Below are 13263 nucleotides of genomic sequence, written 5' to 3'. Positions count from 1 at the left end.
GAGTTAACCTTAATTTTCATTAACTTGTAAAAATAACAACATTACTGTCTTGAAACAAAATTTGATTGGTTACCTTGTGGCAACAGACCATTCATATGTATGTCAATATAGTCTGTCTGATGACACTGTACATGTCTGTGTGTAATATATTTTGTGCATCTACTTCATACATTTATTATAGACAATTTACAAAATCATTTTTCCTTTTTTTTCCAATATTAACTCCATCGGCTCTAGTATTTTATGGATCTTATGAACTTTGGTTCTGTTAATTTCTTATTAACTTTTCATTACTTGAGATAACTATTTTTTGGTTATCATTGGTAAAACATAGACAAAATAGTCTTAATATAAATAAAAAGTATACATTTTAATTTATAGTTTGCAAAACATGGCAATAGTTTTTGCAAATTCTGTTGTTGTTTTTTCGTTAAACTTGTTTTCTTTGACCTAAAAACACACACTGCAATGCCTATGCGTAAAATTTCTATTTATTCTAATGTGTCTGGACACACAGGCGTTTTTGGGTTTCAATGCAGCTTGCATTTTTTGGGCACTCTTAAGGCTTGTAAAATGCTCATAAATTATTTTAAACACCTGCAAATGTTCATAAATGCTTGCAAACACTTCATTGAGATGAGTGGACATGTATAAGCACTTATAGGCCTCTGTATTCCTTTATTTTATTTATTTATTAAAAATAAATAAATTAAATTAATCAATTTACCTATTTATAAAATGATATAAACTGCCTGATTGCACTTACCTGTCCTTGATCCATCATGTGCCACCATCTTTGCAAGGTCGCCTTCTGGGTGTCAGATCCATTTTAAATTACAATCAACTGTCCTCATGCCCTCGTAGCCACTGCAGTCAGTACCTGATCTTCATCCAGGTTCCTGATCTTCAGTTTCCTTGATTGGCCAGTATGTTCAGTCAGTCCTGGCACCCCCTGGAAATCCCAGGATACTTGGCTTCCTTTACTTAGTTGTGCACGGACAGCTAAGTTTACTAGAAAAAGAACATAGGCATATATTAAAGTCATAATTCAAAAGCGAAATGTCACTGCTTTTTGGGAATATCAGTCAAACCTTTCACTGTCATTGTTTTTGTCTCTATCATACAGGAATAGTTAACATGAGTTTTCCTCTTTCTGACCAACCTGTGTTTGGAGAGTGGCTAATATTTGCAGAAACACAAGGCCATGTTTTCAACAAATCATTTTCGGTACAGAAATATGGTGAGTGAAGTGATTAGGCTATAATATTCTGCTTTATTACTGTATATTTGTGACTTTACAGAAAGGTATCAGATTGAAAGGTGAAAGTAGTATAAGAGTGTTAATTATCTGCATTTAGATGGGCATTTATGGAGCAATATGTTGTGCTTTGTTTTAAAATTCTGATTGAAGAAAACTTATTATGAGAAAAAAATTGATCCAATTTTTTGGTACATGTAGATGTAAATCAAATTCCACTCACATTTCCTTGCTGCTTCATCAATGCTGGAATCTTCGCCTGTGCTTCTTTTGGGTTTAAGATCTTTGGCCATCTTGATTATGTAACTCCCATGTGGATAATTTATGCAATCAAGGTATGGAAACAATGTACACTGAGCTGTGCATGCTCAGCTCAGTGTACATTCTAAAGAAGACTACAAACAGCCAGGTAAAAAGGTTTTATTGTAGAAGAGGCATACTTTTGTCAACTTCACTTTAAAGCAGTTAAGTTAAGTAATGCTTCCTGCTCTTTCTGTCCTGAATTTAAATTGTATCTAACCCTAAAAACAAATAAATAAATCGGGAATGCTGCATCTTTAATTTGCTTAATTTTATACTTCCTAGCTAAGGGTGACAACACTCGCCCAATGTATTGTATTTATAGAGGAGCAGTGCTGTCATCCCAAATATTTAAAAAAAAAACTTTTGATGCTAAATTTAAGAAACCAAAATGAATGAATTAACAGAAGTTCAATGTTGGTGTTTCTTTATGCTTTATCAAACTTGTCCTCTTTTTATCAAATTATATTGGATGTAGAATGAATGCATTTTCATCTTCATGTTACATGTGCAGGTGACTGATAATAGCAGTTGCATTTACCAGCTGTATGTTGTGTTGACTGCATCTGGATACAGCCAATATATTGTAATTATTCATATCATGGATGTTTTACTAATTCATTTTTTAGTGCTTCCAAAGTTTGAGTTGATAATAACACCGCCTCCTTATATTCGGGATATAAATATCTGTGAAAAATGCAAAGTCACTGCAAGGTACAGTATTTTAATGTGGTTACAGTGCTGCTTCTATTAAGAGCTTTCTGCTTTCAATTTTTCTTGCCCTTCTATATTCATTTTGTCTCTGATATTGTTCCAACCTATTTGTCACTCATAATGCAGTCCCTGCTTACTATATTTCTTTTAAGTTAGAGTTGGAGAGCTTGATTTCCTTCTAAACTAAAGAATTTCATATAGTATTATTTTGTTATCATAAAACCAAGTGTGGTCAATTACTGTTGTCATAGTGGTGTTGCTGAGTGTGATTCAAGACACTTTCAGCAACCCAGCTGAGGATTATATTTTCCCTGAATCCTCAAAAAATGGAATGAGATCTGGACCCAGTCTCATTTTTAAAGGGTCTCTGTCTTTTCCTGTATGAAACAACAAGAAGGTAGAAATTGTATGTGATATAGTAATTACTGTGTAGTGATGAATTTTACCTTGTGAGAAAATATTTTCCATAGAGAAGGTAGTAAGAAACACATTACCAGGGGGCCCAACAGATAGTTTAACCTCCTCCTTTCTCCACTTATCAACATGCTAATTACTAAAAAACAGTTTTTTTAAAATTATTTACTTACTTATTCCATACCCTAATTTAGTGACCGTTACAACTGTGTGACAATTAGTGACCATTACATCTGTGTCACTTTATGCAATGCAGGCAGATCAAGATTGGTAGACAGGGCCAGCAGGGTGCTATACTCAGATTTTTGAAAACAGAAAACTGTGGTAAAATCCCCATGTGATACCTAGGGACAGTAAATTTGGGGAGGGAATGGTGATGATGCTGAATGTTCTTCAGCCAGAAAATGACGTAGGCTCCATCTGACTTGCTGCATCTTTTTTACACACTGAGAAGCTGGCAGCGTGCAGTGAAATCCAAGTAAACAATTTCAGTACAGAATAAGAACATGCACAACTATGCAAGACTGAAAGGCAAGAGGTCATATTTTTGCTTTTTCACTTCACTCTCTGTCATTCTATAATTTTAGATATACCTTTGGTAAACCTGTAAGTGGAATGCTGACTATCAACATGACTGTAACAGGTGTTGGTTATTACAGACATGAGATTGGACATCAGGTGCTTAAAACTATGGAGGTAAGAGCTTTTGCAAAGTTTATTACAGCATACCCAAATACTGTATGTTCACCTCTCGCTGAAATCAGTTACTTTGTTTAATTTTTATATATTTTTCTTATAAATATAAAAGATAAAAAATGTCCTATATCTAACCATCTTTTTTAGCAGTGGGTTTTATGCATATTTCAAGTTGGTCCAGTAAGGACACCAAGTAATAATCCGCTAGGTAAGGTAATCCTATACCTCCTACCTTTTTTGAACAAAATAAAAGAGAGTGAGTAATTTGTGGTTTCTTACCATTCCATACATATTTATTCACTATGGATTGCAAAGAAGATAGAATTTGGAAAGGAAGAATAACGTGGATTGCCTGGAATTAGTATAACATTTTTGGAAGAACAGACATTTTAAATGCTGCAATTCAACCCTAGACAATTCTGTACTATATTGTATAGATGCTAATATCAGTATAAAGTTGCATCTACATATGTTGGCTACGGGGTATGACAATTGAATTCCCAAATAAGAGATGCAGAGAAAAGGGAAAATTCCAGAAAATTCTGTTTGTAGTAGTGGAGAAATTTCCACATTCAAAATATTACACTTGGATTGGTTAATTCTATAATAGCTGATCGAAATGAAGTCATCTATAATATGCAATAAAGCTTCTATAGATAAACGCAGGTCAGTCAACGTGAGGATGACATCATCAGCAAACAGTCCTAAATTATGTGAGTTTTTATCTATTTGTATGCCTTTGATAGTATAGTTGTCTCTGATAGTTTGTGCCAAGGGTTCCAAAATCAGAATAAAAGGGATAGGGAATAGGGACAGCCCTGACATGTCCCATTGGTTATAACAAAGAGAGAAGATAGAATATTTGAAATATAAACTTGAGCAGAAGGGTAAGTATATAGGGTCATAATGCGGACAAAATTACACCATGCATACTAATTTTTTTTAGTGTTGCATGTAAATATCCCCAGCGTACCCTATCAAAAGCTTTCTTCAACTGGGTTGGTATGGACTAGATGGGGTATTAGGTCTTGAAAACGTAGGGCAATGATCTTGGCTAATATTTTGAGGTCTGTATTTAAAAGTGAAATAGGTCTAAAGTTTTGAGGGTGAGATGTTTTTTCCCCTCTTTGGGTATGGTGACAATTATAGCCTTAAGCATTTCTGAAGGGAAATGACCAACTGATATCGCTTGACTAAATACTTTGATTAATGGTGCAAATAACAAAGATGAATATGTCTGATAATACTGGGGGGATTTGTACAGTGGTAAATGTTTGATCACTCTATCTCCTGAGCTGAAAATGGTTTGTTAAGGACTTTGAGTTGATCCTCTGATAAAAAGATGTCTTTCTAAAGTAAGGAACCATGAATATCTGAAACAAAAAATAATTCTTACATTCAAGTGTAAGGTATTTTGAAATACATCATTGTTAATTAAGGGAGAACCTTAAATACTAGTTTTAAGGAATTTATATCTAAAGCTACCTATTCTGATACAACAAAATATTTTTCAATTAATAGGCAATAATTTGCAGGCATTAAAATACTAGGCAAAGAAAAGCCTAGTCTTGCATGGCTGGCCTGAAAACAGTTGTCAGGGATTCTCATAACACACTTTTGGATTGCAAATATACAGCAAGATAAAAATAAAGTAAATTGCAGAAGTTTTGGACAAAGATGGGTGCACCACTGAATATTCACTAATAAAATGGTCAAATAAACCCCTAAATCTCTGACATTTGAAGGTGTCAATAGGACTGTTGTACTGTATTATTCATATATAAAATGACAGTGTCTACAAGTGTTTCTTCTACTCCTCCTTCTCATTTTTGTCCCATAATTTGTTGAGGTGGGGGCATTTGAAATTAAAGCAGACTTAAACTAAACATTTTTACTTTACATAAAAGTGTAGGCAACTTTATATAAAAATGCCGCGATCAAGACTGAATGGGAGTGCAGAGCCTCCTGGGAAGCCTACGTTCCATGTCTCGGGAGGCTCTTTGCTGCTCCTTCTGCACATGTCTGATCCCAGGCATGCACAGAAGGGAGGAAAGAGATTCCCATCTCACGCATGCGCATTGATCTGATCGAGGAAAGGCCCAGCTCCATCAAGTGATCTGTGGGACAAAAGGTAAGTAATCCTGCTTTAAAAATAAATAGCTAAGAAAAACTAATTTCATGACACATTAGCTACCCCAAGTAAATACAAATGTAACAATACTTTGTGTCACTCTCTATCACAAATTTAAACAGTAATAATAAACACTGTGTCAGGTCAATTTTTGACATTGGCTGATATTAATAGCTGCTGTATTTACAAAGCAAATCCTGGCTTTAACAACCTGGAAATGCAGACAAATTTAAGGGTGTAAGTGGAAGAATTACATAATAAAATGATTTTTGATTTGATTCGAAGCAAGTAACTAATGGATAAAAGAGTTTGGAATACACAAAATGTATTTTGTCTTGTGTCTGAATGGGGATAAGGTATATCTTTATTTGCCTAATCCAAAGCGCCAGTACACATTTACATGTATGTGATTTCTAGTGGTCTAATGCTACCACAGGGTAATGCTACCAACCAAAGAATTCTTCAAAAATAAGCATACTACTAATGGGCATCTAAACACTAAGAAACTGTTGTTGAATTATTTTGCCTAAATATCTATATACATTGTGAAATTTTATTTATTGCAGATTTATGGATCTGGAATGTTTGACATCTGTGCCAAGGATATGATGCCAGTAGACTTCTCAGAGCATTTTCGAGGGACCGTCAATATTTGGGCCACTGTAACTGCTGTAGATGGCAGCAAGCAGGTTACTTTTGATGACACCACTCCAGTTCAAAAACAGTTAATTGATATCAAATATAGCAGGGATACTCGCAAACAGTTCAAGCCAGGCCTACCTTATCAAGGAAAAGTAAGTTACAATACCTTTTACCAATTGACTTTTCTGATCTATCTAAAATTGTGGTGCATATTTATCAATTTTCTAAGTAAGTACTGCACTTGGTTGGCCCCTGTTTTTGAACTGAATTGGTACCTATACGTTGTAAACTGTGGATAGGAATTTGTTTACTTTACTTATGGATGGATGTTATATTTCATCCTATACATTATGTTTTATATATAGAGTTTTCAAATTTTTTTTAAGAAGAACATTTGAACAAGATATAATGTTCTCCACAATGGTTGCTTAACGTATTGCTCAATGCATCAAACTTTACATAATACTACAATTATAGCCTACCATCTTATTATAACTTTTAAGTAGGTAATAAATGATGCAAACAAAATAAACATTCAGTTACAGTCCAGTCCTAAAATACTGGCATAAAGGAAACATAAATAATAAACTAGATATTTTTACATAAAAAATTGAAAGCAAAATATAAACATAATAAACTTTAACCAAGTCCCTAGCAAGTTATCTGAAATAAATTCTAAAGTACTGCTCTTTATTATTACATCACCCAATCTATCCCACTGGTTTGTTAGGTTGAGGTTACATATCCAGATGGAAGCCCTGCTGATGGAGTTACTGTAAGAATCAAAGCTGAACTAAACCCCAAAGATAATGTGTACACCAGTGAACTCGTGTCTCAGAATGGACTGATAGAGTTTCAGATACCATCTATACCAACAGCAGCTCAGTATGTGTGGTTGGAGGTGAGTTACCAGCTGTGCATATTTAAAAACTAACAATTACCCTTTGGTAGTCTTTGTGTTTAGTATATATAAATTATTCTGTTCTTGTTTCTTGCATGTGTCTGTTCTGCTTCAAAGTCTAAAGTAATAGCCGTTGATGGAAAAACTACAGGAGATCAATATTTACCCAACTATTTGTCCATAAGTAGCTGGTATTCTCCAAGTAAATGTCACCTACTGATTCAACCTCTGGAAAAACCATTACAGGTGAGTACTGAGAGTGTTCTTTATAGGAAAAATTTTACTCTGACATGCATCTGCAAAAAATCAAAAATAGTCTTCACTTTAAAAAATTGTTAGCTGTTGGGGGTTTGGGACATGTTACTTTTATAGTTATCCACACATCACATATAATTTCACACATTACAAAATTTTGTTTTGTATTTTGCAATCATTCAAATTATTAGGTTGTGGATGCATCATATTTATCAAATTACTATTTAGTGTGAAATGAAAGGTATCCTAGAGTGAACATATTTGGAGAATGCTAAAAGTTGTAAAACACATTTGTAAAAAATGCTTCCAGGTACTAAGTGTAAGTAGTATCCTCCAATCTCTGCCCACACACACATATCTGGGCAGTTTAGACAGGTGAGGTTAAAGCCCGCTCATGTCCTCCTACCCCTTGCACTTTTCTATTGACCTGTGAGTTATAATCCAATCCAAAGAAACAGTGTTTGAGACAGAAAAGAGCTTGCAAATTTCAACAATCCCAGGGGGGTGACTGAATTTTGAACATTCAATACCACAGAATGACCCAGAATTCGAACCACGGATTTGCTTTATGCTTGACAGCAGGTTTTTTTCCTCACCAAAAAGTTGACTTTTAAGCTACCCTTGCCCTATAATTTTTACTGCACAAGTAGAGGCTGATTTACTAGTTGAGAATTCACACCGAATCATGTGAAAGTGAAAAGGTAAGCAGTATTTTCACATTTTTGTCTAGATTCTCATCTTCACTGGTAAATCAGCTTCAGAGTGCCAGTGGATTATCTCTAATATTGTATATATTATTATTATAATTTATTGCAGGATAAACTTTATTTTTTTAAATAAATTAGGACTAGGGACTATAAATTTGAACAAAGTGAAGTATGAGTCTTGTCACTTGTTTCACCTCTCCTGATGGCAGGTGGGTGAGGACGTCCGTATTACTTTGAAGTCCACCTGTCCAAGCAATTTCACTTTGCACTATGAAGTGGCATCTCGTGGAAACATTGTGCTGTCTGGAATGCAGTCATCAAATGTCACCCTACAAAGGACAAAGAGATCACCATCTGTTACCTTTGACAGAAACTTTAATGAAACAGAAGATAATGGATCAGGTACCAGGTCATAAATGTGTGATTTAAGAATATGTATTTTACTTGCACACACAAACTTCAGTGCTCCATGCTGATGTACAGCTATTATTGGAGAATATTTACATCATACAATAATGAGAATATAGGGCAAAACGACATCAGCTGTCAGATCACTTTCCCATAACACTGAGCGAAAAGTTTTCCCGTGAAAATTATTAAAATTGATGCCTTTTTGTTTCCTCAAAGCATTTATAAATTGAAAAACAAATAAGTTATATATTACAGTTTACCTCCTTTATGGATGCCTAGTTCTTTGATGTGGTAGCTGCATTCGTTTTCATTTTAAGTATAACTATCAAGGGACAAAAAATGTGTCAGGATTATCAGGTGAAAATAATAGGAACAAATACTATAAAAAGTTACTTGTGCAGGCACCACATACAGGGGACTGGGGTGCTACACATTAGACATACTTTCATTTGTTGTATACAATACAGTTTTCTGGGAAGTTTTTCTATTTATTGTTAATTCTGGTTTCTCTTAGATTCGACAGACCATTCAACTCTTGACTCTGAAGTGTGGCTGACATATGTACATTTCCGTGTAACTCATATTATGGCTCCTTTAAGTCGACTCTTGGTTTATTATGTAAGAGAGAATGGAGAAGGAATTACTGACAGTGCCCAGATTTCGATAGAACCAGCCTTTGAGAACAAGGTAAAGTGTGTGATGCTAATATGGTGCTGTCTTTAATGTACTATATATGATATGTTTAAAGCTAAACTTGACATTGCTGCGAGGTAACACCACTTATGTAAACCCAAACTCTCCTGAGAGCACTACCCATTCCTTGTAATGCCTGGTAAGGATAAGGCCTGGTGAGGAGCTTTTTTGTTTTCTACTCAACCCTCTTTGTTCTCCCTCCCTCAAAAAGTTATAAAATAATTATCACTTCACACTTGCTGTATATCATGAATAGTCAGCTACAATAGACTGTTACAATGCTTTTTTTTCCAACCTACAATATATAAACTTACCTTATCCTTTTTGGTACATACATCACGTTATATTAGTCTGTGCTGTATTGTTTTGGTTGTATTTTTTTTGGAGTAAAGTTTTTTGGAGTATAAATTAAATTAAAATAAAAAGGTAAAATTGAGGCAGTTATTTAAAAAAATTAATCCAGAGGATTCTGACAAAAGGAAATTGCAAAAAGATAAACTTTATTTTAATCACCTGATTTTAATGTTGACTTTTAAGCCTCCCTTGTCCTGGGGGACATTATATTATTACATAATGTGTCAGAGTATGCTAGCCTTGGGTCTATCTTTAAAAGTTTTGATTTTTAAAATATTAATTGAAAAATTATTTTATTAGATAAAAATCAAAATGGTTAAAAAAACAAAAACGAAAAAAGTTTCAGCACTTTGGAGAGTTCCATATAAAGGTTAAGATGTATGTATAGTGAAATTTTTTTTTAGTTATGAATAGAGTAAGGAAAGCTTTGATTTCTGACAAGCAATTAAAAACAAAAACCTTGGTTTACTTAAACTTGGTTTGGATAAACCTTAGTTAATAAACAGGCAAATATCTTTTGGGTGGCAGATGGGGGGGCAAAGAGTAGTGTAAACTAGGTCTTATTGGGTTACAAAGCATATTTGCCTGATGGGCAGCACGATGGCTCAGAGGTAAGTTCTCTGGCCTTTGCAGCGCTAGGTCCTAGGTTTGAAACTCGGCCAGGGCACTATCAGCATGGTTCATCCCATGTTTGCATGTGTTTCCTCTCACATTCAAAAAACATGCAGTTAGGTTTATTAGCTTTCCCCCAAAATTGCTCTTAGACTGTATTAATGACATATGACTATGGTAGGGATGTTAGATTGTGAGCCCCTTTGAAGGACAGCTAGTGACATGACTATGGACTTTGTACAGCGCTGTGTAGTATGATGGTGCTATATAAATACTGTGTAGTAATAAAAATATTCTAGAGTAAATACCTAAAATGGTTTGGTTATACACATCCTAAAAGCTGTTTTAAAGAACAATTGTTATTCCCCGGGATTACTTTATTTGTATTTTGCCAAATCCTTTTATGGCTAGTGCACTAATTAAGCACTAGCTAGTAAATGTTATTTTAATACTTAATGCCACAAAATGCCAAAAAAAGGCACTCTTTAATGTTGACTATTTCTGCCATTTGAAGCTGCAACCAACCCTAAGCATAAGCATTGGACACAAGTTAGATACAAGTTCTGTTGCTGGAAAAAATATTTTTTTATGATAATTTCCAGTGACTGGACAACAAACATGTGCTGTACTTATAGCACTGTTCTCTCCTGTAGATAGAAGAGGGGGAAGAACAAGCGAACAGCATCCCATTGTAACTTTTCTCCATAGGAACCTTGAACAGCCATCCCTGTTCAGTCATTTATTAATCCACAAGGACAATCCGACAAATGACGATGGGGGGGGGGGGGGGGTGGGGTCGCTGTACACATGCCAGATTTTCCCCCAGGAGGAGCACAACATGTTCAAGCTGTGGAGCAGGCTAGATATTGGTTAAACATAAATACATTCTGTTTCATAAGCAGAGACAGAAGCTTTTGATGGGAGGAGGCTTGAGGGTTGGGCTCAGCCCCAACAGTGTTTGGTCTTTTATAATGCACTTCATTTTTTATATATCCTATTCTCTCCTATTATTGGTTCTTTGGTGTATACATATAATATATCTTATATTTCTCATTGCTTACTGCTGTTTTATGTGCCACAGGTGTCAGTGTCACTGTCCACCAATGATTCTAGGCCAGGTGAGGCTGTTGACATTAAAGTTAAAGCTACTAAAGGAAGCTGTGTATGTGTATCCACGGTGGATAAAAGTGCGTATCTCCTGGGTAGTGGCTTCCAGATAACTCCTGAACAGGTGAGTTACCATATTATGGCCTATTAAAGACGTTTTGAATTGTATATTGAATCAGAATGCTTACTGGTTTTTGAGTTCAATTAAATTCAGGGGTTAAAGTTACCTTGTTGCTGTGGATCAAATCTTGAAGGAAAAGAAGCCTGGCAATTATTAAGCTGTGCACTTGCATCTCAAGTAAGCACCAGATAACATTTTTGCTTTCAGCTTTTCAGCTCTAAGCACCTCTGCTGTGAAACAATTCTGAGGATGTGAGACAGCTTCCATCTATGCCTTAAACAATATACAAGCATCATTTACAGCATTAATGTTTACAGTATCTGAAAATGGTTTTGAGCTTGGCTGGCCTAAGACCTCTTCAATGGTTATGTCTTAAGTTTATATTTTTACCCCATGCACAACCAAGTTGTTGTCTAAACCTGTAGCAAAATGTTTGTAGACTTTTCACATGTTTTTTGTTGTTGCAGGTATTCCAGGAGCTATCCACTTTTGATGTTTCAGATGCATTTGGGACTGGAAAGGATGAAGGACATTTTTGGTGGCCAGGTCTGGGTTCTCAAAGAAAACGACGTTCGTCAGTTTTTTCGTGGCATTGGGATATCACCAAGGATGCTAGGTTTGCTTTTACAGTAAGTGAGACATATTGAAGTGAGAATTAGCTGTGTGTAGCCTGATATTTAAAGGACCCCTATAGCAGCAAACCAGAGGGGGGAGTTAACTGTAAGACTTGGAAAAAAAAGTCTGCCCATACTCATGTAAAATACATATAACTCACGTGAGACATCCTGTGTGTTCCTTGCAAAAATTACACTATAGGCCATCGAAGAATAGTGCGTTTGGAAGGCAGTAGCACACTTTCATTGCTTGAGCAGCCCATGGGGTTGAATCACCAGCTACATGTTTTCACTAGCAGTAGGTTAATGGCAAAAAAGACAGAAGTATCAACCTAAGCGGCTCGTTTTTTTCACTACAATGATTATATAAACCAGTAGCAAAAAAAAAGGTTATTTTCCAAGAAACTAATAAAAATATGTTTTTCTTTTCTTGGATGCCTATCCCAGGAGACAGGATTGGTTGTGATGACAGATGTAGTAAGTCTAAATTACAGACAGAGCGATGGAATGTACACAGATGAGGCAGTTCCCGCCTTCCAGCCGCATACAGGTACACTGGTGGCATCTTCTCATAACAGAGTAGTTCCTCGGTAAGTTAACAGAACCTGTTTTGTCAGTAAGGAATTTTTCAGAAACTAGTGTCAAGCAAAGCTCCAAACTTACAAATTTATGTCTATCAATTCATATATATTAATGTAATATAGTTTAGGGTTTGTTTCTTGGATAGGTACTTTTTACAATTTCTGTTTGGTGGCACTGTGGACAGGTGGAACAATCAACTTCTTATTATGTAGTGCTTATACTTTCCTATGTTTTATTCTTTCTTTTTTTTAAGTAGAACTGAGTATTGCCTGGAACAGAGACAAGAGTATACACATTGCTAAGTGACATGCACTGTACAAATATGACACATTTCTTAACATTCTTACAGATTTGAGAGAAGAAAAAGAACTTTCTTTCCTGAAACCATGATCTGGCACTGCTTCAATATCAGGTAAACAATAGTTCAAAGCTACTAAACAATGTAATGATATTATATCAGCTTCTTTTATTTCACTCATTAGAAGTATTATTTTGTAAGCTGCATGACAATTCGTCACAGTATATAATATAACTCATCTATCACAACAATGTTTTATGGTAAACATGATCAGTTTATTTAGGGATTATTTAGGGATAGGGGTCAATAACGTGTACTTTCAGTGTCAGGAACCTTTTTTGAAGGTTTTCCAGAGATAACATTTTCTGACAATGGGGTTTCAAAACTTTGCAATTATACTGTCATGGTCAGATGTCACTAAATACTTTTTAAGCTTGCAAAGATAGTGTATTT

At 35.1% G+C, this 13263-nt stretch overlaps 1 protein-coding gene across 4 annotated transcripts in view; it reads left to right on the top strand.

Moving 5' to 3' along the window:
• Positions 1 to 13263, top strand: part of CPAMD8 (C3 and PZP like alpha-2-macroglobulin domain containing 8) — a 70475-nt gene that overhangs the window by 20104 nt on the left and 37108 nt on the right. For all 4 annotated transcript variants that reach the window (XM_072404662.1, XM_072404660.1, XM_072404659.1 and 1 more), the window contains exons 8-19: positions 1127 to 1240; positions 2188 to 2272; positions 3274 to 3382; positions 6080 to 6307; positions 6886 to 7056; positions 7174 to 7302; positions 8228 to 8420; positions 8944 to 9116; positions 11170 to 11319; positions 11784 to 11945; positions 12378 to 12520; positions 12862 to 12924. In XM_072404662.1, coding sequence (XP_072260763.1) covers positions 1127 to 1240; positions 2188 to 2272; positions 3274 to 3382; positions 6080 to 6307; positions 6886 to 7056; positions 7174 to 7302; positions 8228 to 8420; positions 8944 to 9116; positions 11170 to 11319; positions 11784 to 11945; positions 12378 to 12520; positions 12862 to 12924 — 1720 coding nt within the window. The remainder of the gene's footprint in view (positions 1 to 1126; positions 1241 to 2187; positions 2273 to 3273; positions 3383 to 6079; positions 6308 to 6885; positions 7057 to 7173; positions 7303 to 8227; positions 8421 to 8943; positions 9117 to 11169; positions 11320 to 11783; positions 11946 to 12377; positions 12521 to 12861; positions 12925 to 13263) is intronic.

This window comes from Pyxicephalus adspersus, chromosome 3 (assembly GCF_032062135.1).
Source record: "Pyxicephalus adspersus chromosome 3, UCB_Pads_2.0, whole genome shotgun sequence".
In the NCBI taxonomy this organism is placed as follows: domain Eukaryota; kingdom Metazoa; phylum Chordata; class Amphibia; order Anura; family Pyxicephalidae; genus Pyxicephalus; species Pyxicephalus adspersus.
The sequence above is the reverse complement of the archived record's forward strand: the minus strand, read 5'-3'. Positions and strand labels throughout refer to the sequence as shown.